This window comes from Zeus faber (genome assembly GCF_960531495.2).
Source record: "Zeus faber genome assembly, chromosome: 9".
Taxonomy (NCBI): domain Eukaryota; kingdom Metazoa; phylum Chordata; class Actinopteri; order Zeiformes; family Zeidae; genus Zeus; species Zeus faber.
Window position 1 is genome coordinate 13437198 of NC_137197.1, and position 27250 is coordinate 13464447.

At 46.2% G+C, this 27250-nt stretch overlaps 1 protein-coding gene across 1 annotated transcript in view; it reads right to left on the reverse strand.

The window, feature by feature from the left end:
* Positions 1 to 391: 391 nt before the first annotated feature.
* Positions 392 to 27250, reverse strand: part of gucy1a2 (guanylate cyclase 1, soluble, alpha 2) — a gene marked incomplete at both ends in the record, with an annotated part of 38845 nt that continues 11986 nt past the window's right edge. Inside the window, 6 exons of the mRNA XM_080006564.1 lie at positions 392 to 611; positions 1473 to 1627; positions 7271 to 7414; positions 9058 to 9330; positions 10152 to 10364; positions 24985 to 25874. Of these exons, the coding sequence (XP_079862690.1) occupies positions 392 to 611; positions 1473 to 1627; positions 7271 to 7414; positions 9058 to 9330; positions 10152 to 10364; positions 24985 to 25874 (1895 nt within the window). The remainder of the gene's footprint in view (positions 612 to 1472; positions 1628 to 7270; positions 7415 to 9057; positions 9331 to 10151; positions 10365 to 24984; positions 25875 to 27250) is intronic.

Genomic DNA, 27250 nt, shown 5'->3' on the forward strand with positions numbered 1-27250 from the left:
AAGTGAAGCCTGACACCGAGGCCGGAGCTCACGGTGGGTCCGAGACCGGAGCCCTGTGTGGACTGGGGATGGGGACCAGGGGCTGGAGAAGGAGTGGGCTGGAACAGAACGTTTCGTGGGGGCGCTTTGTCCGTGAATTTTCCCCATTAACAAACGTGGGCGGAGCACTTTTCATCGCAGTTCAGTGTGAGAACATGGCACTATCTCCCTCCCTCAAACCAGGCCATTCCAAGACCCCCTTTGACCAGCTGGTTCAACCGTGTTGTTTTGCGGATACAGAATTCCGACAGGTTCAAATCCGCCCTGTCGCACAGTTTGCATATTCACGGATCCCTGTGAATTTAGTTTCAGTCCCACATGTGGAGCCTCCCGGAGATCACATCTCCGAGGCCTATAAGCTCGTTTCTCGTAGAAACATGGTCCCGATGCTGTAGGAGACTTTCCTCATGGAGGCGGGAGGGGCGGAGCGTGAGCTGGTTAAGGAGGCGTGGCTATGAGATGTCCCCGCCTCCAGGAAGTAGCACGTCCCCGGGATCTCCTTGGGGAAATTGTCCGGGAGCTCCAAGCGCGAGCGGGGGACGAAGGAAAAGGAGCGGTCGTCCTTCAGCAGCCTGAGGGATGGATGGACAGAGGAGGAGGACAGAGCAGAAGAAGCAGAACAAAGAAAAATGACTCCAAAAATTCTAAAAAACCTACGATACAGCCTGGAAGTTCTGTGTGCTCATACTAATTTTCATACTTTATGGCTTCCATTTATAAACATTGGTTTCATGTACGTATCATGAGCATAACTCATTTGGGCGTATTAATGCATTTCTATATATGCCTGTAATGTGAAATTCATGCTTATATCAAAATGCAAATAATGCAAATATATAGTTTTAGATAATCATGTGAAAAATATATAAATATTATTTATAGTTTTTAAATATTTTTTATTTTTTATTTTTATTTAAAAAAAAATTTCCATCCAGTTGTACTCGAGGTTCATATTCATACTTTTGTCTTAGCTTACGACTATTTTTGGCTGTGAAAGACGCTTGACGAGTCACACTCAACATTCAAATTTATCCGTCTGGATTTTTCCAAAATGCATTCAGGTCTTATTTTGACTTGATTGGGATTTATTAACATTCACACTCCGTTGCAAACCGTTGCGCACGTAAATCTGCAGTGTGTTCATTCATTTGAACTTTCCACACGGATATACTGTACGTTAAACATACAGATGGATTGATGAATAAGACCGACTGTATATGTGTGTGTGGGCGTGTGTGTGTGTGTGCGCGCGTGCATGTGTGTGTGCGCGCCTGTGTGTGTGTGTGTGTTTGTGTGTGTGTGTGTGTGTGTGTGTGTGTGTGTGGGCGCGCGTGTCTGCGCGTGCGCGTATGTGTGTGTGTGTGTGTGTGTGTGTGTGTGTGTGTGTGTGTGTGTGTGTGTGTGTGTGTGTGTGTGTGTGCGCAGGTACTCACTGGTAAGTTGTGGGGCTGACATTGATGCACCTGGGATGGCTCCCGGATTCAAACTTGCTGGCCAGAGTCACGTTGTTTCCAAACAGGCAGTAACGTGGCATCTTCACTCCGACCACGCCCGCCAGCACTGACCCCGTGTGGATACCTATTCTCAGCTGGGTGAGCGAGAGAGAGAGAGGGAAGAAAAAAGTTAAAGGGAAAGAAAGAGAACGAGGAACACGTGGAACACGATCGTGAGTTTCAAACCACTTGGAATGGACCGCGATGGTTGAAGATCCCCATCCCTCAACTCAGAAGTTGCACAGTACAAACACCGAGGGTTATTTTCACATTTGTTGATTTTAATAGGATTTTTTGGAAATCCAATTCCAAACAGCGTATTTTGTGAGGCCGTGTATTGCATGTCCACATTTGGTCCTAAAATGGCTGTTCTGCTGCTCCCGTGGCTGGCGTGGCTGTCCACTGTTTGCCGGGTGCCTCGTATTTGACTATGCACGCTCCCTATCTTCTTATCTTAGACCATGTTCAAGATTTTGTAAAAAATACTGTTCACCGTGCAATCACGGAAGCCTTCACATTGAACCAAAATATATATCCTGACCAAGAAATAAAAACCCAAATCAGTCGGTCAGAAGAAAGCGATCGTATTAGGGCGAAGAGGTGGGTAAACCGCAACGTTGCCAGTTTCGAATGGAATTCCGGGACTCGCGGAGTAATCCACCCAACACACGCAGATGTAATGGATTTCCACTTTAAAATGAGGTCGATAAAACGATGCCCAGATATAACACCTCGTTCTTCTGCTCCTTACTGTGTTTATGTTCGTACAGCGCGGCTCCCTGGTGTCCCTGAAGCGCTCGGGGAGAACAGCGAAATGAGATGGTAATGGAAGGCATCTCCGCTCCGCATGTACATCCCCCCGGATGCACTACGCCGATCTGGGAGTCCACACGAGATGTTATCTCAGATGTTTGATTTCACCAAACGGTGATGTATCAAGGAGGGAAACGTTACATAATTGCTGCCTTCTCCAGCCCGTGGAGAGCCGTCGGGTTGTGGCTTGTGCGGGAGAAAGGGCCATATCTCATTCAAATTTGACCATTCCACTCCAGTGCTACTCAACTGTTCATTGATTCCAGGCCCTTGAGGAAAAGCCATTATGCACTCACAAACACGCATTTAAGACCAACACACACACGCACACGCACACGCACACACACACACACACACACACACACACACACACACGCACACGCACACCAGCCTCTAGGTCCCAGTAGATTCCTAATGATCCACTTTAGCATCTCGTCACCTAGGTAACCAACGCTGCCGAGTGCATGCCATCACACCAGAAAGTAGCCATGGCAACAACAGGAGAAAAATGGGGGGGGGGGGGGCGGTGAGCGCAAAGACCAGTAGACAGAGACGGAAAGGCAAAAATAGAATGATAAATAAGAGAACGGGGCGGAGGAGTTCAGGTAGAGAGAGACCTTTCCACGAGGGGCGGGGCAGCGAGGAGAAGAGGAGGAGAATTGCATGTTTTTTCCTGACCCTCTTCTTCCTGCCGCTGGATTACAGGGTCACCGGGTGCGTTTTTCAACGTCCGTAACACACACATGAATGGACAATACACACACACACACACACACACTGATCCACCGACAAACCTGCCCCCTCATCTATGAGTCAGCATCTAAAGTGCACGGCTCCCAACGAGCGAATCAGCGAGCGCTGCCCGACACGGCGGACCAATCCCGTTGAATTAGACACCTAGTCAGGCTGAGAGGCAGCCAAAATGAGACAGAGGAGCCGAGAGAGGAAGGCGGGGGGTTGCTATGGCGACGGGTGTTGTTTTATACCATAAGACACGATACACAAAAGAATACACACTGTACACATAAGAGTAGTTTCCTGGCTGCCTGATGCTTGAAGCGTAAGACGGGCTGATGAAACGTCTCTCCCGATCTCCCTCTCTCAGTTCTCTCTCTCTCTCTCCGTTCTCTCTCTCTCTCTCTCTCTGCTAGTTTGCATAACACTGTGGCATTGGCCGGCGGTAAGCACACTCACAGCAGAGCCTTTATCACGCTGAAGTGGTGAAAAAAAACTTCAGCGTGAGAGAATGGGGGGAAGAGAGAGAGAGAGAGAGAGAGAGAGAGAGAGACAGAGAGAGAGAGATAGAGAAGGTAGATAGATATAGGGTAAAAAAGAGAGAGGGGGAACGGAGAGGGAGAAAGAGAACGAGAGGGCAGAACTAAAGAACTAAAGTGGCTGGCTGGGCCGTTCTATTTCGAGACAAATGGACACGACCAACGCGCAGAACAGTTTCTGTTCCACTGCGGATATCAACGTGTCTTATCTCTTTACCGCCCCCCCCCCATCTCTCTTTTTCCCTCTCTTTCTCCCTCCCTCCCTCTCTCCCTCCCTCCCTCCCCCCCCCCCCTCTCTCTCCCCTCTCTCCCCCCCCCCTCTCTCTCTGTATGGTGCTTTGTGGGTCTCTGGCTGTGGATCGAAACCTTTCAATTAGACCAGTTTGAATTAATCGGCCAAATTCATTTGACACATTATCCTTCCGTTTGGTCTTTTCCTCTCCGCCTCCCTCTAATCAGATCAGAAACGTACCAAAAACGCACTGATGTGCCGATGGACAAAGCACGAAAAAAATCACACGTGAGCTCGTAAAAGAGTCAAAGAGTGAGGATGAAGATGACTCAGAGAAACTGTTTTTCTTTCTTTCTTTCTTCCTCTTACTCTGATTTCGACCGTTTTTTACCGACTGGACATCTGGACCGGATCACCGAGGAGGGACGCGGCGCCACGTCCTTTCGCACGACGACTCGTTCTGCAAACCTCACGCCGGCACCGGCGACGCCACCTGATGCACACCGAGACCGTCCACGAGGTCTTTCACTTCCCGTCACTCTGATGACATCAGCTATGACATCATCCCCTCTCCATCAAACTGACCGCTGAGTCATCCTGTGGTTTAATCCAGAGGGTTTAACAACACACTAAATGCATTAAACGACAATTTTCGCCGTGTTTGTACGGCGACCGAACGCGTCTAATTTTGCGTCTGAACGGAACGCACTCCCACCCAGACGCTGGTCGCACACTGAACCGGCAGACGGGACCAGCTGGCGTGCGCGTCAGTGGGCGTGTTCACCCTGGACGTGCGCCGCCGACGGACTTGCGGCCTCGACGCCGATCGGCTCGGGCAGCCCGGCGTCCGACCGGCTCAAGCCCTATCAGTTGATCGCAGAAAGGGATTGAAATTTGGCCTCGACGCATAACCGGCGAATTCACGCCAACAACGGCCGCCGGACGGCTTCGCCCGAACAGCGCGGCTCTCCAGGCCGGCGCCGCACTCGACTCGGCGCCGCGCTCGTTCGAGGGGGTTTTTCGCGCGTTTTCTGGTGGCGGCCGTCCAGCGACGCGAGCGCACGTGTGTGACCCCACCTCAAGTGGGACAGGCGGCAAAGTGAACGCGGCGTCTCACGCGTTCCCTGCCGCGAGATCTGTCGTATGAACGCCGGACGTCCATCGCCGGAGCCTGGGGGGGGGCGTTTTTTTGGTGGAATTCATGGGTCGCGATTTACACCCCCAACGTGCACCCAACTCACACGGCTCTCCCCCCAAACTTGCATACGAGTACCTCCCTCCACCGTGATCAAAATACGGGAGACGTAGAGGTGTGGAGGAGGAGAGAAGAAAGAAGAAGAAGAAACAGTCTTTATTTGTCACACGACACACCACACTACAACACATGCTTGCACACACACACACACATGCACATGCTTTGGATGGTGGCCGGTGAAATGGTTCCTCTGCATTTGACCCATCCTGGCTTGTCCTCCTTCTGGGGGCACAGCCAGGAGCAGTGGGCAGCATACGTGGACGCGCCCGGGGACCAGGTGATAAGTGTCCATCGCTGCTCAGACGATGATGGGTGCATGTTTTTGTGGGGGGTCCTTACTGACGTGAGGTGGAGGAAACCCCATGTGAGGGAATAACAAATAAAAGCACAGCAAATTAAAGATAGCTGGATATCCGAAATATATATGGAAAGGAGGGAAGAGGAAGATCAGGAGGAGCGAAATAGCAAAGAGGAGAGAAAGAGAGAGAGAGAGAGAGAGAGAGAGAGAGAGAGGGAGAGAGAGAGAGAGAGGGAGAGGGAGTCGTGGGTTGTTTTTAAGATGAAGGATGTAGACGGTTCTCCAAACAAAACCCGACGCAGCTGCAACCACACCCAACCACACACAAGCACACCGACACCCATCACGACCGCATATTTAAATGCACATTCACAAACTCAAAAAACTCCAGAAACGAACACACCGCCCTCACAACGCACACACACACACGCACACGCACACACACACACAGTGTGGTGCTGCTGTTTTGACTAAGTGATTTTGATTTTTTGGTCTAAATGACATGTAGCAGAGAGAGTAACAATATCCATTATTAAATCCTAATGTCTATCATCGATGCGTCCCCACATGTCTGTATCTTTAATAAATCTATTATTGATCATCCATAGCAGCAAACGGAGCGGAGTGCAAAGTGACTCATAGGCTACGTTCACACTGCAGGGTCAAAGTGGCCCAGATCCTATTTTTTTGCTCATACTGTATGTGACTCAGATCCGTTTTGTTTTTTTCAGTGTGAACAGCAAAAATGGAATCTGATCTTTTCAATTCGGATTTGGACACTTTCACATGTGGTCCTAGAACGGACGCAGGTCTGATTTTTTTGCAATGAGACCTCACGCGACTTTAACGTCACTCTGGAGCGCGGGGATTCCCAACCATTTTATTATCGGGGACCGGAGTGCACACGATGTTCACGGACCGGGGACCCGAAAAAGTGTTTTGAGAATAAACACGGAATTCCGCCCCCGACCTCAGAACCGGCGAGCGGAGCGGGGCGCACCGCGGCCGTCCCCATCTGCACTGCGGCCGCCCCCACTGCGCCCAACCCAACCAAACCCCCCACACACACCTGCATCACGACTGCTGTTAAAGCAGCGTATCCAGCGCAGGGAGGGAGAATAAATAATAGATAGATAAATAGACCGACCCGGCGAGGGGACACCCACGCTCGCCGCTTTTTATGAATAGCACTGGATCTAAAATAGTGTGTGTGCCTGTGTGTGCGTGTGTTGGCGTGTGTTGGCGTGTGTGTGCGCGCGCGTGTGTGCTTGTGTGGTTGTATGTCCTCTGAGGGAGCTGTCGGGGCGCAATTTGCGCACATTGTGCTTTTATTTTATTTTTACTAAATTCCTTTATTGAACGAAACTAAAAAAGCACTGTGCCTCCGTCTGGATTTAACGATACCGTCCTGCGAGCTCGAGCAGTGCGTTTGCCTGCCACGACCTGCTGCGTGTGGCCATCTTCGTTACTCGTGCGCATGCGGGTCAGTTCATCACCGTGACGCGTTCACACTGGAACTTGATATTGGCCACAATTATGTGAACAGCCAAACAAAGAAATCGGATCGGAGCAATAAATCCAAATTGAGCACCGAGGCGGTCTGAACGTGGCCCTAGTTGCGTTTCCATCGCAGCTATGCACACCTGAGAAGGCCAAGCGTCATTTGGGGATTGTAACTTAGATGAAATTCGAGCACAATTTTGTCAATCAATCAAATTCATGCAATTACAGTGCAGTGCGGTTGCCACCCTCTCTGAAGGTCGTTTGCAGTCCTTTCGACGCCGTTACCGTTCCTCTGAGCACGGTCGCCCCGAGAGCCAAATTTGCTTGAACTGCTACTCTCTGCACCAACATTAGCTCGCTCACCTTGATGGGTTTGCCATCGGGCGTCAGCACTTCCTCCGAAAGCTCCATCATCTTCAGGGCCATGTGTGCGATAGGCTTAGCGTGGCTGTCAATCTTCTTGTGGAGTCCACACGCCACACAGTAGGCGTCACCTATCGTCTCGATCTGGAAAGGAGGAGTGGGGAGGTAGGCGTAAAGCAGAAGTTAATTGAAAAGGAAATCACGTCTTTTGGAAAAAAAAAAATGTGAATTTTCGGATTTATCCATAAAGCTACACAACATTTACACAACCGAGCCTTTCCGAACGACGGGAGCTGTGAGATTACAAACAGTATAACATTTCCATTGTGTGTGTTCCTGTGTGTAACATCCTTCTTCCAGTTTAGAGAGCCAGATATGTGTCATGGCAGCAAGCACTGGGAGCAAACAGAGACCGAGAGAAGAGACAAACAGAAGAAGGCAAAGAGAGAGAGAGAGGGAGGGAGGGAGGGAAGGAGGGAGGGAGGGAGGGAGGGAGAGGGAAAACAGGGAGAAAAACCGCTCTCACTTGTTGCCAGTTCAGTCATTTAGACGGGGTAACCATGGCGATGGCAACATATGGGCCACTCTCTTGCTCTCCTCCTCTCCGACTCTGGCCAGCAAACACAGAAAAGTGCGAGCCTTCTCAGGAGACCGTCTCTCTCAGCGACTCTTACTTGCATTCTGTCTGTTTGTCTATCTCCCTGCCTGTCTCTCTCTCTCTCTCTCTCTGTCCGCGTCTTTCTCTCCCCCTCTCTCATCGACGCGAGACCTCTGAGGTGTTACGAACTTTGTGGAAACAGGAAAATGGGTAAAAGAGGGGGAGGGCGGTGCCGGCGGTTAGACGACGGAGGGCGAAGCAGGCGGTGGTCCAGGGCAAGTGCAAAGAACCGGGGGTTTTGCTATAGACAGGACCGTTTGATGCCGAATGCAACGCAAGCAAAAGTCAGAATCCCTCATTGCGGCGAGAGGCAGTATCCCCGAACGGATGTGTCAATCAAAAGAAGGCGCTCCTGGAACAAACCGCAAGGGACTGTGCTTTGCAGATGTGTCGGTGGGATCACATCACCGTGATGAGGTGTCAACCTCCAGATTCAAAGGTTAAACTCAAGCCCTAACACGGTGCATTGTCCCTTTTTCCTGCACAGATCAAACCAACACAAATTATCGGTGTCATTTCACTTGCTTTCCGCACTTTAAGGCTCCACTTCACGAGGCATGCTACGGGCAACTCACGTCTCTGCACAACGAAAAGTGCACGTTGCGTTTTGGTTGCTCGACAAAGAAAACATGTTGGATAGGCAACAAAAGCAATCAAAATGTCAAACTTAGTTTATTCTTAAAAATGCTGTGAAATCCTCTGAGCACGTCTCCATCCGTAGAAAACCACTCGGCAATTTTGAGAATCCGGTCAATGTTCATGTTTTCCAGGAGAAGTGCACACATTTACCATCCTGGCAGGAGATCTATAGCTAGGCATACATTACTGTCCCCACTTACCTGGTAAATTAATTATCCTTCTGGACATTAACTGTAACAGATGGTCAAGGCTCAGTGCTTATCAGCAATGTTTTGGCTTAAAAGACGTTGAAACATTGCACTGCAGCACTGCAGCCTACGACGGAATCAAATCGGGACAAATTGGGGAAAAGGACGAGTGTTGACAACAGATCTGTTTAATACACATCTCTTGGCCACAACGCCGAGGCTTGCAACACTTGAAACGAGTTGGACTGTGTGCGAAGGAGCGCCTGTGTTGAACGTGCCCGCGCGTCCCTCCGTCCACTCACCTTATACACGTCCAGGATGCCGCACTGGTAGTCGAAGCGCGTGTACAGCTCGTTGAGCATGCCGATGACCTGCATGGGCGTGCACTGCGCGCACACCGCCGTGAAGCCCACGATGTCTGAGAACAGCATGGTCACGTCGTCGAACTTCCGGGCGGGCACGGGCTGGCCCTGCCACAGCCTCTGGGCCACGTCGCCCGGGAATATGGAGTAGAGGAGGTCCACGGTCCTCCTCTTCTCCTCCTCCAGCGCCTGGTGCGTCCGCTCTAGCGTGGCCTGGCAGGGGAGGGCAACGCGGAGGTTTATGGATTCAGGTTGGTTTGGTGCATTCGGCCCGAGTGGCGATACAAGTTGAACACAAGAGCGAGCGACATCTTGTAAATACAGCGGCTACTTCATTCATTACATGCATTTTCCCATTTTTTTTCCCCGACGGCGGGATTACCCGGGACTTATTCCCCGATTTGCAAAACCACGTTGGTGAAAGCCGAAGGGAAATGTCTCGGTTTTTGTTTTCAACTTGAAGGACAATGTTTGTACAACCGTTTTTTTTTTTTTTTTTGTTTGTTTTTTTAAATCTACAGACAGGGTTTGCTTGAGTGCAGTGCCGGATCTTTTTTTTTTATATCAAGGTCAAATGACCTTGACCACCGTGACGGGCATCTCTTCATCTTCAAGATGCTCCTAGATACCTCAGTTACTGGGATGGGTAAATGCAGAGAAATTGCAAATTTGTAGGACTTATAAATGTATATTAAAAAAAAAATACAAAAAAAAAAAAATCGGCCACGTGGTGCCAATATCCACACTATTTCCCAAGCAACGAGAATTGAAAAGGGCTTCCCACCGCTCGGAGGCGGCTACCGAGGAAAACATTGAGCTGCCGACCGTTTCCCCGCGGTAACCAACCGTCGTCCCGTTGGACTGGAGGTCTTTGGCGACTCTGCTCTGTAAACAACGAGTGTTTCTGGCAGACAGCTGATTCATTGTGGTGTTTGTGCACTCGGTAAATGTCACCGACTAATGCCCTCCGCGGTGGGAAAAAAAACAAACAAAAAAAAACGAAACCCCCCCCCGACGACAGTCAGAGCCCCCACCTTGAGTTTGTCCATCCTTTTCTTGAGGCCATCCTGCGCCTTGGCCTGCTCCCCCACCAGGATGACGTCCCGCGTGGCATCGTGGATGGGGATGTCGGACAAGTGGAGGCCCCTGCCCATCAGCTCCTCCAGCTTGTCCACGCGCGGCGAGCCCAGGAACATCAGGGAGCACGACTCCGGGACGTGAATCATCTGACCTTTCAACTCCATCACCTGGCGCGCAGCAAATCAGAGCGGAGGGGAGGGATGAAGGTGACAGAAAGTCGACCGACTCGCGATTTTTTTATTTCTGGAGTCATTTCAACTGCAAATTGCATTTAAACCAAAGCTTCGCCGAAGTGAAAAGGAGCGTCTATGAAACTGTTCTTAATCTATGTAATTATCTTTATTCTGTTGTTGTGCTGTTTTGTTTTTTTCATGCAACCCGGCGAGGACATCATTTAACTGAGTCACACACGTGAAATTATTCAATGCACAGAGCGATGCAGCAGAATACAACCTGGACAAGGACAAGGACCGAAAGGATTATAGTAAATCAGTAAAAATGCTTGACGCTTGGGTAAAAAAAATAAAAAAAAATAAAAATCAATGTCATCTGATTCTCAACAACCAAACGACTGTAATTGACTGATGCAACAGATGAGGAGGCGGTAATGAGCAGGTGAACCTAGAGAGCGCTGCGATGAGGGAGGACAAAACATATGACACATGGAAAAAGAAAGCGACAGAGAAAGTGTGAGATAGAGAGAGGGGGGTGAGAGAGAGGGAGGGAGAGAGAGAGAGAGAGAGAGAGAGAGAGGGAGAGAGAGAGAGAGAGAGAGGACAACATTGAACTGGCAGATATTCCTATAATCCTGAATGTGAGTAGTGACAGCAAATGCCCTGGCGCGCGCGCATGTGTGTGTGTGTGTGTGTGGGTGTGTGTGTGTGTGTGTGTGTGTGTGTGTGTGTGTGTGTGTGTGTGTGTGTGTGTGTGTGTGTGTGTGTGTGTGTGTGTGTGCACGCGCGCACGCATGTGCATTATGAATGGTAGTTTATGTTTTAATTGGTCTGGCTGCTATAGTCTGGTTTACCTGATTTAATCTCTTTTTTGTTGTTGTTCTTTACCCCTCAAATGACATGTGTTGATGTTGGAACAAAAACTGTGCCTCTGGATATACAGTAAAGGAAACGGCACACACCATTTTGATGTTCACCGGCCGCATTTTTGCCATGCCTTTCGGGTCTCTGGAGCGAGGAGCTGGGTGGTAAGACTTCAATTATCAAGCACCTCCATTTGAAAGGCCCAGCGTGGCTTTAACCTTGGGGGAGGACCTCCCTTAGCCCCCTTCACACCGGGGCAGCCGAATGGGGAGGGAGCAAGGCCGGAAAATGGCCGACGGACAGGGAAGCCCTCATAGGAAAACATTGATCGTGGGCAGGACACAGTAATAGACGAGAGCAGCTGGCTGTTCGGTGCTGGATGCATCTCTGCGTGTTGGCTTTCAACTCAGTTTGTGCCGGCGCATTAAGTAACTCATACGGTCATATGACGAGCCAGCTGGTGAATAAAACATATAGTGCGTTAAAGCATGTAGGTGCAGCCCTTGAGAAGCATACGTCTTACGGCTCCAGTGTCTGTGGAAAACATTCCAATGCCCCATGTCATTTATTTTCATGTAATTAACCAGGAATTCCAAACGGGCTCCTTTGATAGTTCCTGTGTATTGTTAGACTGTATTGTCTACACTTTGTTCTACAACTAAGTGCACACACACACACACAAAATCTCAATACAGTGGTGCCTCGACTTACGACTGTAATTCGTTCTATAAGAACGGTCGTATGTTAAAACAGTCGTATTTCGAGCCAATTTTTCCCATAAAAATTATGAAATCATGAAGGTTGAAAATAAACAAAATACACAGCACAAATAGAGTAAATATGAAAAAAAATATCGATAAGCCACGAACTACGTGCACACAGGATGTAGGTCGCCCGCTGACTGCCTGCTGACTGGCCGCCGACGCGCCAACTGCAAATTTCCACGGTCGTATCTTGGAGTACTTGGTCACAAGTTGATACAAATTATGATACAGACTATCGCTACTCGTATCTTGGATTAGTCGTAAGTAGATGCAGTCGTAATTCGAGGTACCACTGTAGTATATAATATCATATCATATAATATTAGTATAATACAATACAATACAATACAATACAATGCAATACAATATAATATAATATAATATAATATAATATAACATAAGATAATATAATACAATATAATATAACATAATATAATATAATATAATATAATAATAAAATAAAATATGATATAAATATAAATATAATAAAATAATATTACAATATAATCTAATATATTATAATATAATTATAATAATAAAATAAAATATGATATAAATATAAATATGATTAAATAATATTACAATATAATATAATATAATATAATAATAAAATAAAATATGATATAAATATAAATATGATCAAATCAAATTTCAATATTACAATAAAATAATATAATCAGTGGTGGGCCGTCAGGGCCAGCTAAGGCCTTCTCTGCTGGCCTAAACACTATCAGAATCACTGACTTGCATTTTAATATATTTATTTTCATGAATATGTATTAAATTATTCCCAAATGTCTATTCACTTCATTTAATTATTCCCAAATGTTTATTATCTTCATGCGCTGCTTCCAGTAGTGTATGTTTATGTTAGAGCTTTTATCCAATCATATTTCATCCATCATGTGTTGCCATGTCAAAGAAATCTGCCTTGAGGCCTTCAGAATCAACAGTGCGGGCGCTTGTAACTTAAAATCTATGGCAACGAAGCTTACTTTAACCAGTCAGATTTCGAGTTTAGCGACACCAGCGCCATCTAGCAGGCGTCTAATAACGTCAGCATTTTCCCGTCCTTTTCCCGATTGGATGGGCAGAGAGCATAAAAACTAGCTGAACCGCATTCATAGCGACCTTCACGAGCTAAAATATTTCCATTATTTAATAGTTTTTTCAACCCACAATGGCTGAAGGAGGAGAAGAAATTAATTTGGTCGCAGATATAATTTTAACGCCATTTTCAAGACGGACTTTTCAAGAAAAGCTGGCAAGCCTCTCCCAGCAGGGGAAAGGATTTGCCCGCCACTTTCAAATCACGAACTACGGTTCGGTGCCCTTGGCTCGCAGCCTCCGAGGAACACTGCGCGTTGTATTGCTGGGAATGTCTGTTATTTGCAACCGATCCACTTGGTGTTTGGAGCCACATTTGGGTTTGCAAACTTGAGTTGTCTAAACCAGGAGGGGACGAGACACCAGAGCACGGCCGGACGCTCACAAGCGACGGTGCTTTTGAAAACGTTCGGGGGGAACCCGAGGTGACCAGCAGCTCAACCAACAAGTGCGCCCGGGAAACGGAACTCCACGACGAAACGGTGAAGAAAAATAGGGAAGTATGAAAGGACTGATCGATTGTGTCGTATTTCTGGGTAAACAAGAACTTTCATTTCGGGGACATGATGAAAGCACTGGATCCACAAATAGGACAACTATTTGGAGCTTCTTTCTTTTCCTGCTGAGAACAACAGCGACTTACATTGTCACCTGTCCACTAGCAAAGTTTTTTGTGGGACGTCAGGGAAAATACAAAAGGACCTGATGCAAGCTACTGCTGAAGTGGTGGGAGAAGAGATAAAAAGGGAGATTAATAAAGCACCCGTTGTCGCTGTTATGGTGGACGAGACGACAGACGTGAGTAATGCAGCGCAGCTCGCACTGCTCCTGCGTTATGTGACGGACACAGGTGTCAAGGAGCGCTTTATAAAATTTGAAGATGTTATTAGTGCCAGGCGAGCCCATGACGTTGCCGCTCTTATTGCCCGTTTCATGGAGGAAAATTAATGTCTGGATAAAGTTGTGGTACAGTGTTACGATGGCGCACCTGTCATGTCATCTGGACTAGATGGAGTGCAGGCTAAAGTTAAGGAGAGGGCACCTATGGCCTTATTCATACACTGCTATGCACATAAACTAAATTTAGTACTGACTCAAGGGGTGGGATGATATTAAGAGGTGGATCGATTTAGGTAGGATGCCACTGAAGGCCTAGGTGTAAAATTCACAGCCCAATATAATGTAATATAATATAATGTAATATAATATAATATTAGTATAATATAATATAATATAATATAATATAGTACAACGTAATATAATATAATATTAGTGTAATATTAGTATAATATAATATAATATAATATAATATAATATAATATAATATAATATAGTACAACATAGTACAACATAATATAATATAGTACAACATAATATAATATAATATGATAAGAAGCTAAATATAACCACAGTTAGTGGGCTTGAGTTTTGTGGCCTCCCAAAAAAAAGTTTGCCCGTATTGTTCCAAGAAATGACACAAGGTCCCAAATCCAGGTATGAAAACACGTGTCAAAACAAACACTTTTCTTCCTCGCAGATGAGCAAGAGAACTTGTGTGTTGCAAATAACTTGAGGAGCGGCTTTCAGGAGGCCAAATGTTCCCAGCGAAGTATCTGTGCAAGAGGAGAGAAACGCCCTTTAACTCTGTGTGGCTCTCTCTCCTCGTCTGCCTCTGACACGCACACACACACACGCGCGCAAGGGCGCACACACACACACACACACACACACACACACACACACACACACACACACACACACACATGCACACACACACAAACACACACCTCTATCTCGCTCTCTCTCTCTTTCTCTTCTCTCTCTCTCTCTCCATAGTGTCAGATAGATTATTCCGCCAGCGAGCACACTGCAGCCCTGTTTTATTTATAGCACAACGCTCTCCTTGGTCTGCATAATACATACACTCTACATCCACACACACACACAAAAAATGTTAACTCCACACACATAGACACATGCGCACATAATCACATGGAAGAATCAATAACCCTTTACCTCACTAATCACAAAATCAGTTCATTGTACTATGAATTGATGGAAATACTCATTTTGGAACGTTTTTTTGCGCTCATCTTTGCAGGAATATAGATGCATGCATGTCCACACACACACACCCACACACACACACTCACATACACACACACAGACACACACACACACGCACAATGTATGTAGTCACACAGTAACACTAATTTGGCTGGAAGTGCAGTGCACTCTTCAAACGGTCAGAAAAACCCAGACACACACACAGTACTTTTGGTTCTAGTTCCTTCGGGAGTTTATTACACAGTCACAGGAGCATGCCCACAAACATACACACACACACACAGATACGTACACTCACACACGCACACACACACACACACGTATATACAATACAGGTATATATAATGCATGTGAGTGGTGGGAGGAAGCAAGCAGCTGTTTCCTGAGGTTATGTCTATCCAGGAGGGAGGGGCCGAGTGCCTGACATCCTAACAACTGTCTCCATGGAGACAGGGAGAATCAGGAACACCGTAACATTGGCCACAGCGCCGCGGAATAGAACACACACATGTTCTGTCTGAATTCTCTCATGCTTCGATTCCAATTCTCCATCCTTTTCTAGTAGTAATTCATTTTATAATTTCCTAATATACCCATAACAACAATTTACTGTAATTTATTGTACTTAGCTGGGTATTTGTATATTTATATATTTATTCACTTTTTTAATCCTGTTTTATTTTATTTTTATTTGTATTCTCCCTTTTTTCAGACTGTTAAAGGTGCAGTGTGTCAAATTTGCGGAACGGACTTGGCAGAAATGGAATATAATAATCAAGTATGTTTTAAGTTGTGTAAAATCCCATGAAAAGAATCGTTGTGTTTTGTTACCTTAGTTTGAGCCCTTTTTATACACTGTACAACCGCCCCAAACTTCACCAGAACATTTTTCCTAGTATATGCAAATGTATAACCTGGCAGAATAAACTGGTTGTGAATATTTTCTCATCGTGTCCCTTTCTTATTCCCCCTCTCCCTCTCTTTTTCACCCTCTGCCGCTATTTCTTAAACATGGTGTCATCCTGTCTTTCTCACTGACAGTGTCACTCTCTCTCTTTCCTTCTGTCTCCCTGAAACACATGGAAGCACAGACCTGCAGAGTATAACACACACACACACACACACACACACACACACACACACACACACACACACACACACACACATATGCCCCTTGAGGCTGTTGTGTTGGCCTAGTTGTACGTCTCTGTTTTAACTCAGCACTCTCCTCTGTTCTCTTCCCCTCCTCCCCCCATCACAGAAGGGAGGGGGAGATATGGTGCGGGTTAGAGGGGGGTTCCAGGGAGTCATGGAAGGAGGGAGGGATGGAAAGGGCGAGAGAGATACAAAAAGAGGGCTCGGAGGAGAGAGAAAGTGAGGTTGGAAGGCAACGAGAAGGTAAGAGGAGGGGGATGGGAGAAAAAGGACATGCAGAAGATGACAGACAGAGAAAGAGAGAGTGAGAGAGAGAGAGAGAGAGAGAGAGGGAGATGCTGAAAAGGACGGGGGATACACAAGTCATCTTTTTTTACAAGGCCGCATTCAACAATAACCAATTTGCAAGCAGTTGCCCGGTCTGTTACATCCCATAATACAATCTGTTTTGGTACACACATTTCCACGCTCGCCTGAAGGTCACCGCACCAAGGCCTAAAACCTGGAAGTAAATCTTAATCTGAAAACGAGTGAAAACATGTATGTTGTTCCCCAACAGTCAAATCAGTCAAATACAATGCAACAGCAAAATAGAACAATGTGAGAAAAATGTGAAATGCCCTCATTTCTCTGCTGATTATATAACCCTACATTTTTAAATCAAAAGGATAAACAGTGTATTAACAAAACCACAGTGCCATCTGACATAACTCATAACTCATTACTAGTTCTCAACGTCCAATGTCTATTCACTACTAATATAACTATTTTCTAATACTTGTTTATACACATATTTACCGTAATATTTTGTGTGTGTTTGAACGTGCATGGAGGGTGCGGTATGGATGTTGGGTGGTTTGCGTGCTACAATGTTGCTCGGCCTATCAACGGCAGGTTCTTCGGTTGACTGCGCCAACCTGCTACAAACGCAACTCCCAAAAAGTTTCCAACCTTCTCCGCCAAACACCACGGCCGCCACGGAGAAGTGGAGAAAAGGGAACGCGCGCCGGAAGGGAAACGGTGGACGAGATGTCCAACGCCCAAAAAGCCGGTGGAGGGAAAACACAAGATAGAAATAGAGGAGGAATGAAAGAGTGAGGGACAGAGAGAGAGAGAGAGAGAGAGAGAGAGAGAGAGACAGAGAGAGAGAGAAAGAGAGAGGGAGAATAAAAATATATATTTTGAGGGGACAGGAGAGCCGAGGGTTTGTCTATGGTGAGACGACACCGGCATGTTTACAGAAACATGGTGTGATTTGAATGAGCAAGCAGCGAACACAGCGCCGAGTCAATAAGACCCCCCCCCCCACACACACACACACGCACAAACGCACGCACACACACAGTTTTCTCTCTGGTGTTTACTATGAGACATCCATCCTCCCGCTTCTGACAACGACAACCAGACAATGCACGCTTTGAAACATGGTGGTGACGAAAGAGAGAGAGAGAGAGAGAGAGAGAGAGAGAGAGAGAGAGAGAGAGAGAGAGGGTTAATTGTTGGGAGGAAACTGAAACACTGATTGTAGTGATTTTCAAAGCCGTTGTACTTAAATATGACAAACATCATAGTGATGAGTTATATAAACACAACCACACACACACACACGCACACGCACACGCACACGCACACATACACATACCCGCATGCACGCACACACACACGCGCTTGTACTAGTATCAAAGTGAGGTCCGAGTAAATAAGTAAGTGAGGACCATATGTTCCTGGTGCACAAGTATAGTATAGTCATCATCTGAGGCTGAAGGAAACCTCTGAGAACGTAATAAACTGACTGATCTCAGAAGTAGGAAATGCTGCCAATATGTCACCTCAAATATTACCAGAAAGAGATTCTGCTAGAACGTTGCTATGAAATGGAAGAAAGTTTCCAAAGGGGGATCTACTCCTACTACTACCACTATTACTACAACTAATACTCCTACTCCTACTCCTACCACTACCACTACCTCTACTACTACCACTACTCCTACTACTACTACAACTACTACTACCACTCCTACTACTACTACTACTTCTAATTCTACTACTACTACTACTACTACTACAAGTCAAATGAGATGGAGCAAACATCACAAAGATGAAGAATTCTTTGATGTTGAAGTTCTGGTTGCTGCGTCACCATGGCGATGGTAAAAAAGAGGCTCATGTGTCCTCAAGTGTTCTCCTGCACTTTCAGGCGGCAGACCAAAAAACAAACTTGATTTCTAAGAAAAACGAAACACAAACGTTGTGAACCGAGGCTGCGTTCACGCTGCAGGGCCAACGTGGCCCAAATCCCACTGTCGTGCTCATACGGTATGTGACTCAGATCTGTATTTTTCGTGACAGTGTGAACAGCAAAAATCCCATGGAATCTGATCTTTTCAATTCTGAACTGGGCCACTTTCATATGTGGTTCTAAATCGGATACAGGTCTGACTTATTTGCAATGCGACCTCGGATTGAAGAGTCAAATTGGAATTCGTGCGACTTTTACAGTACGTCGCTCTGGAGCAGGGATTCCCATCCATTTTATTATCGCGGGCCGCAGCGCACAAAAAGTTCACGGACCGGGGACGCAAAAAAAATCAAGTACCCCTGTGTTCCGAGAATAAACTGCTAAATTCCGCCCTCGACTTCGGGAGCGGCGAGCAGGGCAAGGCGCACCGCGGCGCCCCCACCTGCACCGCTCCTGCATGCAACCACTAAGCAGCGTATACAGCGCAGGGGAGGGAGAGTAAATGATGCATAAATAGATTAATGGACCGACACAACGAGGGGGGCAACTACGCTCGCCGCGTTTTATGAATAGCACCGGATCTATAATTGTGTGTGTGTGTGTGTGTGTGTGTGTGTGTGTGTGTGTGTGTGTGTGTGTGTGTGCTTGTGTGTCCTGTGAGGGAGCTGTCGGGGCGCAATTTGCGCACATTGTGTTTTTATTTCATATTACCAAATATCCTTATTCAACGAAATTAAGAAAGCACCGTGCCTCTGTCGGCATTTAAAGATTTCATCCCGCGAGCTTGAGCCGAAGCACGCGACAACCACCGGGCCGTGCACCGTGCCGGATCACCGTGGGTTTGCCTGCCACGACGTGCTGCGCGTGGCCTCTTTGTTACTTGTGCGCATGCGGGTCAGTTCAGGACCGTGACGCGTTCACACTGGAACCTGATATTGGCCACTTTTAAAAAAATAATGTGAACAGCCAAACAAAAAAAATAATCGGATCCGGGCAATAAATCCAAATTGAGCACCGAGGCTTGCGGTGTGAACGTAGCCTCGGGGGTTACTGCGTCATCTTTTAACAAAGTTAAAAAACGCAGAAGACGCCGCGCAGCATCACTGCAGTAGTTATCGTTCCGGGCAGCGTTTCGGGGGTCGATGGCAGTGAGGAGCTACGACCGTGTGTCGGATTCGGACTCGGCGAACCCGGCGCCTCAAGGCACAGACGCACAGACGAGACGAGCCCCCAACAACAAGTCAGCCGTGAAATCGTCCTCCCGAAACCAGAGCGCTCTACTTTGGAGGCGCCGGTTAGAAAAGAGAGCGTTTGCATTTAGTTAAAAAAAAAAAAAAAAAACACCCCCAACACACACGCACGCGACCACCTCTGGTTCAACCCGTGGTGCCATGCTATGGGAATAGACAGTGACAGGGGGGGTGACCTTTTGGGTGGGCCGTTGGATGTTTCTTGGAGAGCCCACATCCCCCAAGGGGGAGAGATGGAGGAGGTCAAAGTTAAAGACCGCCGCGGGCAACAAGTTCTCCCTTGCTCTCTCTGTCATCTTAACACACACACACACACACACACACACATACACACATACACACGCACGGCCCCTTTACCTTGGCCTGCCACCTTTTCTCACTGCCCTTTCAAGTGAAAATGTCAGATTATCTGTTTCTTATTCCGTCTCCTTTTCTTGGACTTCTCGTTCTCCGACTCAAGAGACTGAAATTATTCACAAAATACATTAAAAAAACACGCCTCCGAGTCTCTCTCTCTCTTTCTCTCTCTCTCTCTCTCTCTCTCTCTCTCACGTGAGCCGAGAGAAGAGAGGGACAACAATGTCGACTCTACCTCTACTCTACTACTAGTGGAGACCACTCTAATCCTCTATTTTAGTCAATGATTTGACTCTTTCATTTGTCAATATAAAGACGTGTCAAATGTCGTCCATTATTTCCTGAAATTGACTGTACATTGACAGTTTTGCAGGTGACTGTGCGTCGGATAGATCAGACCTGCTCTACACGTCACTCCCCCGTCTGACTCAGCCAGTGGTTACCCAACCACCTCCAACTGTGATCTACTGTGACTCACAGACACATACACACACACACACACACACACACACACAAGTCAGGAATGAATGGGTGGAAAAAAAGTTGGTGCGTATATGTATATAACTAACAAAAAAAACAAAAACAAAAAATAAATAATGTATGTGTGTGACAGTGAGGACATCCCAGACTAACCAAAAGCGTCTCTTTTGTCTCAACAACTCTCTCTCTCTCTCTCTCTCTCTCTCTCTCTCTCTCTCTGTCTCTCCAGAAAGGGAGCTGCCCCTGCGATGGCGTCTGGAATGTGTGTGAGGATTTGTTAGCATAAGCTGCAATGTTTCATCGTCGTCTGTCCAGATTAACACACTAAACCCTGGGATTGGTCCATTTGTAAACAGCGACAGCAACCAACGCCATCCAATTAAAGCCTCTTCTACACACAACGGGGACGAGCCACCCCACACCCAAAAACGGTGATTTAAGAATTTAGCGTTTATTGCTCATGTGACTACCTCCAATTTATATTTAAACATCAATACCGCCGTCCTGAAAATAAGGACACTGGTCACAACAGATAAATGTGGCGACAGTGCATTTCAGACTAGAAATGAATTTAGGTCAGAGCGCAGTAAACACCTGCTCTATAATCATAGGTCACCCCCTCCGGTCCCTGATCTCACGGCGCGATCCGCGCTCCGGGGAGCCCACTCCATCCTAAAGGACCCCACCCGTGTCCGACACAGGGCCTTGGAATGGCCGCCCTCTGGTAGGCGTCTGCGCTGCCCTGCAGGAAGGCAACGTTCACAAGTGAGGCTGTTCGCCTCCACATGCACGCACGCACGCACGCACACACACACACACAGACACACACACACACACCTCTCCAGGATTTTCACCTGCCATGCTGACTTGCATGCTGATACGATATGTCCACACGATCGGGAGGGAAAGCAAGGGAAGAGAATAAATATAATGTGGCAAACCCCGCCCACCATGGCGACACCCACTCTCCTGCATTTTCCGACCCTTTATTATTAATTATTATTAATTATTGCTGGACATTTCACAATTTGACTGTGCTACGTGGTCACTGCTGTTTTTGTCACGTCCTGTCACTGTTGTGTTGTATAAGGTGCTGTCTCTGCCACGTGGTCACTGTCTGTCTATCATGTATTGTCTTTATATGTCCTATTTGTATGTTCTTTTTTGGCTATGCCTGCCTCAAGAATTGCCCCTCGGGGATAAATGACGTTTTTTGGTTTGAATTGAATGGTTGATTTTTTTCATCCGTATTTTAATTTCACCCGTCGGTGCTGTTGATCGACTAAGCTTTCACCTGAATTCAGTTCTTGTGTCTTGTGTCGTTTGTAATGGAGGTGGACTTGGCCAAGATGAACACACCTGAATATGACCCAAAGGTTGCGCAATTTCTTTCGGCGAAAACAGTTGGAAAAGCGAGGTCGAAAGATAAGGACGAACCCTGTGACCACAGAATCTCAGAGCATTACAAGATCGTCAGGGTCCAGTTCACTGATCCAGTCATTGGCCAAATCAGGCCGCTACCACCAATGAGCTTTTCTTCCTTTCTTTCTTTCTTTTTTTCTTTCTTCCAGTCATTCGTCTGAACAGGAACATTGGCCCCCTCTCTTCCAAAATGGAAAACGCAAACAAAGGTTTTTACCTTCAAGGGTTAAAAACAACCGTTTCCATGGTTTCAAAAGGACATTATACTGTATAGGCTTTAGGCAGCTCATTTAAAAAAATATATATGGATGTTCAGCCTCATTCTTCAGAGGGACAAACAATAGAAATATACATTATAACACGCAATGTAAACCAGTGCACTAGTGTATGTTGGACGGGCTTCAACCAATGAAAACTTGGCCCCAAAATTTTTTTTTGGGCACAACAACAATGATGAGCATGTGCACCCAATTATCCAGTCTTGTTTTGTCAGCCAACCTTATTTGGGGTTTTCCCAAGCCAATCTCAAACTTTGGAATACAAATGTAGGATACGATTTTGAGTTTGCGGGAAATATCAGGGAAAATTTTGAGGCGTATGAAACTGAAGTCTTTGAGCACATAAAACGTTCACTAGAAATGATTGCAGTGGATCGGCGAATTTAATGTTATTTCCAAATGCCTAAAACTGAGACTAGTGAAGAACTGGGGGTGGTAAGGTCCCAAGAAGCAGGCAATAAAATAAAAAAAATAATAAAAAATAATAAAAAAACGTGATTACATTAAAACTAACATCAAACAATACATTAAAAGCCACAACATCAGCAATAATACAAACGTGACATCAAGTAGTTTCGGATTTCAAAGGACCAATTGTGTGGATGCTATTGCGTTTCCAATCTCATTACGGTTGAAAAAAAGGGGCAGCCGCATAATAACATGGGCAACCAAAAGCTACAGCTGATTTATTCTCACTCTTAAACAGATTAAAGTGAATTATTTTTAGAATTAATGTTTTTTATTTTTTTTTATAAAAAAAGGTGCAAACACAACCAATATTAATCAATCCATATGATCGATATGATATTCATTCAAAATAAATTGTAGTGATTGGATCAGTTGACAAGGGACCAAACAAAATTTGAGATTGAATGAAACCTTTGAAAAGAAAGAAAACAACAGTCAAGTCTTTTAAAGAGTTTATCTTGACTGACAATTGGCCCGGCCTGATGCGCGATCATGCAGAAAACTGCTTCTCTAGTTTAAAAGCCAATGCATTTCCAATGCCTGGAGATGGCATGGGGCTAGCTATAAAAACTCTGGTTCCGCTGCACTTGGTTCAATATTTTTTTTCTCTTTCACCGCAAACATTCGAGAAGTTTAAGGGTTTTATCTGGCAGACCCCGACTCATCTCCTACGGCCCCCCGGCCAGACGAGAAAAAAAAACGAAAAAATAAAAAATAAAAAATAAAAACATCTGGAGATCTGAGGTATGAGAAGCGAGAGAAGAAAGGCAAAGAACAACAACTTCTGCGCAAACACACAGTTCGAGCCCTCAGCGAAAACAACAAAGAACGCCGGGACAACAGAGGGAGAGGAACGGGGGGAGACGGCGAAGCGAGGAGGTGAGAGGGAAAGAAAACACTTAATCCCCCCCCCCCTCCCGGGGAAAAAAAGACAGGCCTCGATTGAACCAAATATTTAAGAAACTTTGAAGAGTAGAAAAGAAGAAGCGTAGAATCAGCGACACTTATATTCGGGTCTAATTTTAGAATTTTCTTTCCCCCGCATACGCACGCACACAAATAATTCTGCTGCTTTTTTGAGATACTGAACAAAGATGTGTGACATCAAGGATCTGACCGATTGATTTATACCCTATATACCCATAACAATAATTTATCCTAAGCATAGGAATTTTGCATTGTTTTTAATTTTTGGGGATATTTGTATAGATTGGATGTTTTGTTTTTTTTACTTCGCCTTTCCCTCCGTTTTATTAATTCTCCATTTTTTTTCAGACTGTAAAGCTTTTTCATCCTAATTGTCTGTCGAGAAACACACCAAACCTCTGAGTATATCTCAATGTGTGTGAAAAAAAAAAAAAAAAAAAAAAACAGATTCTGATTCTGAAAACTACAGTACAGACAATAATATAAGAATATACACGACACAACGGCAATAGCCCCCCACACATACACACAAAGAATTCATCTACAATTTCATGATTTCGGTTTCAATGATTTCTACAATCATCTACAAGATTTTGGATATATTAGAGTGATGTGAAACAAGCACACCATCTAATGCCCAAAGGAATAAACAGCCTAACCAAACGCACACACACACACACACACACACACACACACACACACACACACACACACCACAAACACAAGTTCATGCACACATACACACACACACACACCACAAACTCAAGTTCATACACACACACACACCACAAACACAAGTTCACACACACACACACACACACACACACACACACACACACACACACACACACACACACACACACACACACACTCGCACCTCTTGCGCCTGACCTGATCAATCTCCTTTCCGTCACTTCCATTTTAAATCAGGGCGTTCAGTGCTGTGAGTAGCAGCCTGCAGAGACCAACCGATCGATACAGAACCGGATAGAGCAGACAACTGGGATTGATTAATCGTGTCTGGCAAACTGGAACCAGTCGGAATTGCAATGCACGGGACATTAAATGAATCTCCTCTGATGCTTCTATGACAGTTCAAACAAGAAATAAAACGTCCTCGCGCGGGATGATCGCCATCACAGGGAATGATAAACTAATCCCTTCAATAAAATGCGACACTGAATCAACATCGGCGCCTGTCAAAAGCATATTAAACGGAAAACATGGCTGACTCACCTTCTCCTTGGTGCCAGACTGCGTCCCGTCTGGCCGGGTGCGGATGGTGAAGGGCGACGCGAGCCGCAGCAGGATGCCCCGAAACGAGGGCTCCATTTTGGGGGAGACGATCTCAAAGCAGTCCCCGAAGGAGAGGCTCCGATGCGGCTCGATGCGGGCCTGCCTCCTCAGACCTTCCCCCAGCTGCAGCAGGTCCATGCGGGGGCCCAGCACCAGGTGGAAGGGGAACGCCCGGCAGAACGTGGCCAGGCCGATGCGCAGGTCGGTGGGGTTGGCGGACAGCGACAGGGGGGCTCTGCCGGAGGGCGTGTTCGAGAGGGAAGAGAGAGCGGGAGGGGAGGCCTCTCTGATGAGGAACGACAGACAGACGAGGGGAGCCGAGGTGGGGCAAGGGGACAGGGGCGACAGGGAGGAGGTGGGGGACGGCGTGGGGGTGGGGGTGGCAGAGTCGGCAGCCGAGTGTTCTGCATCATCATTCTGTGGCAAGGCGGTGAGGGGTGGAGCTTCCTCCACCTCCACCTCCGAGTGGAAAATCCTCCGGGCGACGGCTCTGATCAGGCCCGGCATCACCAGCCCCACCACGGGGGCGGGGTTAAAGCAGTGGAGCAGCAGCACCTTCCCTTTCCCCTCTCTGCTCCCGACTCCACCCAGCGCCCGTCCTCCTCCGCTCCCTCGCTCCTCCTCGTGGGGGTCCTTGCACTGGAAGGAGGGGCTCTCGGAGGAGGCCCTGCGACCCGTGGAGGTGCGGATGTGTTCCAAGATGGCATCAAAGCCGTTGAAGAAGTCCTGGAGGTTGCCGCCCACGGCGCGCAGCACCCGCTCGTTCTCCTCAAAGCAGAGGCTGAAGAAGTCCTCCCCGAAATGTTCCCTCAGCTCACAGAACGGCACACCTGGGAGGACAGTCAAATGTCAGGGACAGATGACGTTACCGCAAAGCTTTGAGGGAAACACACAAAGTATTGGAACGAGAAAGAGGCAAATATGCAACATGCAAAGTGGATTCACACACCTACACAAACTCATGAGAGTGTGGGATGAGGATGTCTTACTAAATACACCCAAAATATTTTTCTGGAATATTTCTTGAGATATGTGCAGCTCTGCAAAACCTTATCTTTGACTTTGTCTTCAATCAGTTTCAGATTGGCGCCTTGGACCTTTTCTCAACCCAATGTGGAAAAAATTTGGCCCAGTGAATGTATATGGGGTTAAACAGACTGGTCATTGTCCTGTGATACCTCGTCCCTATTTATGATGTCACGTATTGACATGCAATCGACAAAGTGACAATGGATCAGATGATAATACACTTTGAAACCAAGCGAATATGACTGTCTCAAAGCACTGAGAGGCTCTGATTTGCTCCCAGCGTGAACTTATTTTTTATGTTATTTTATTTTATATAAATATATTTATATTATCATTATGGTTGATTGCCCTTATTATACCAAATTGTATAAACCTTCTGTCTCTGTGTTTTGTATCGGTTCCTTTTAAAAAAAAATTCTTTTACTATCATTTTTTTTTTCAGTTCTTCTGTTTGTGTGGAGAAGGGGTCCTGTGTTGTGGGTTGAAGTTGAAAAGGGGGGTACATATTTTTTACCATGATACTTTCATCCTTGATTGTCTAACCCATTGGAAAGCAATATATATACTTAAAAATACATATTAAATAAATAAATAAATAAATAGATTGATAAATAAATAGATAAATAAATATGTTAACTTGAGAACAGCCAATATAATAATACAAAGACACACACTAGTTCCAATCAGAATGACGCTATTCATTTACCATATCAGAGCAACTGACGGTTTTCCCCAGTTTCTGTATAATTTACTATATTGTATCATATAAAACTATATATGCGATGTTTGTCCAATGTGTGTGATATAATGGTGTTTTCACAATAGTGTGTTTATAATGGATTTGTTTTATATTTTGTGTCTGAATCAACAAGGGAACGAGCCTGAAGAAGCAGCGGCATGCTTAGTGTTGTTTATTCTGTCTTACATGTGTAAAATAAATAAATAGCTTCCAGTAACTACTTGTTCTGCACCAGCGTGCACACAGAACCACATAGCTGTGCACGGGGCATCTTTCAACTTTTAGCCAATATATTAAGTTTGATCCTTTCAATTCAACTCTAATAGGCTTTTTGTAGGTCAATGGTCTGAATACACAGGAGTGCAGGTTAATTTTACATTTCGAAATTGCTAGAAACATTGAATATCTGCACGCGAAGCAACGGCAACTCGCAGAGTA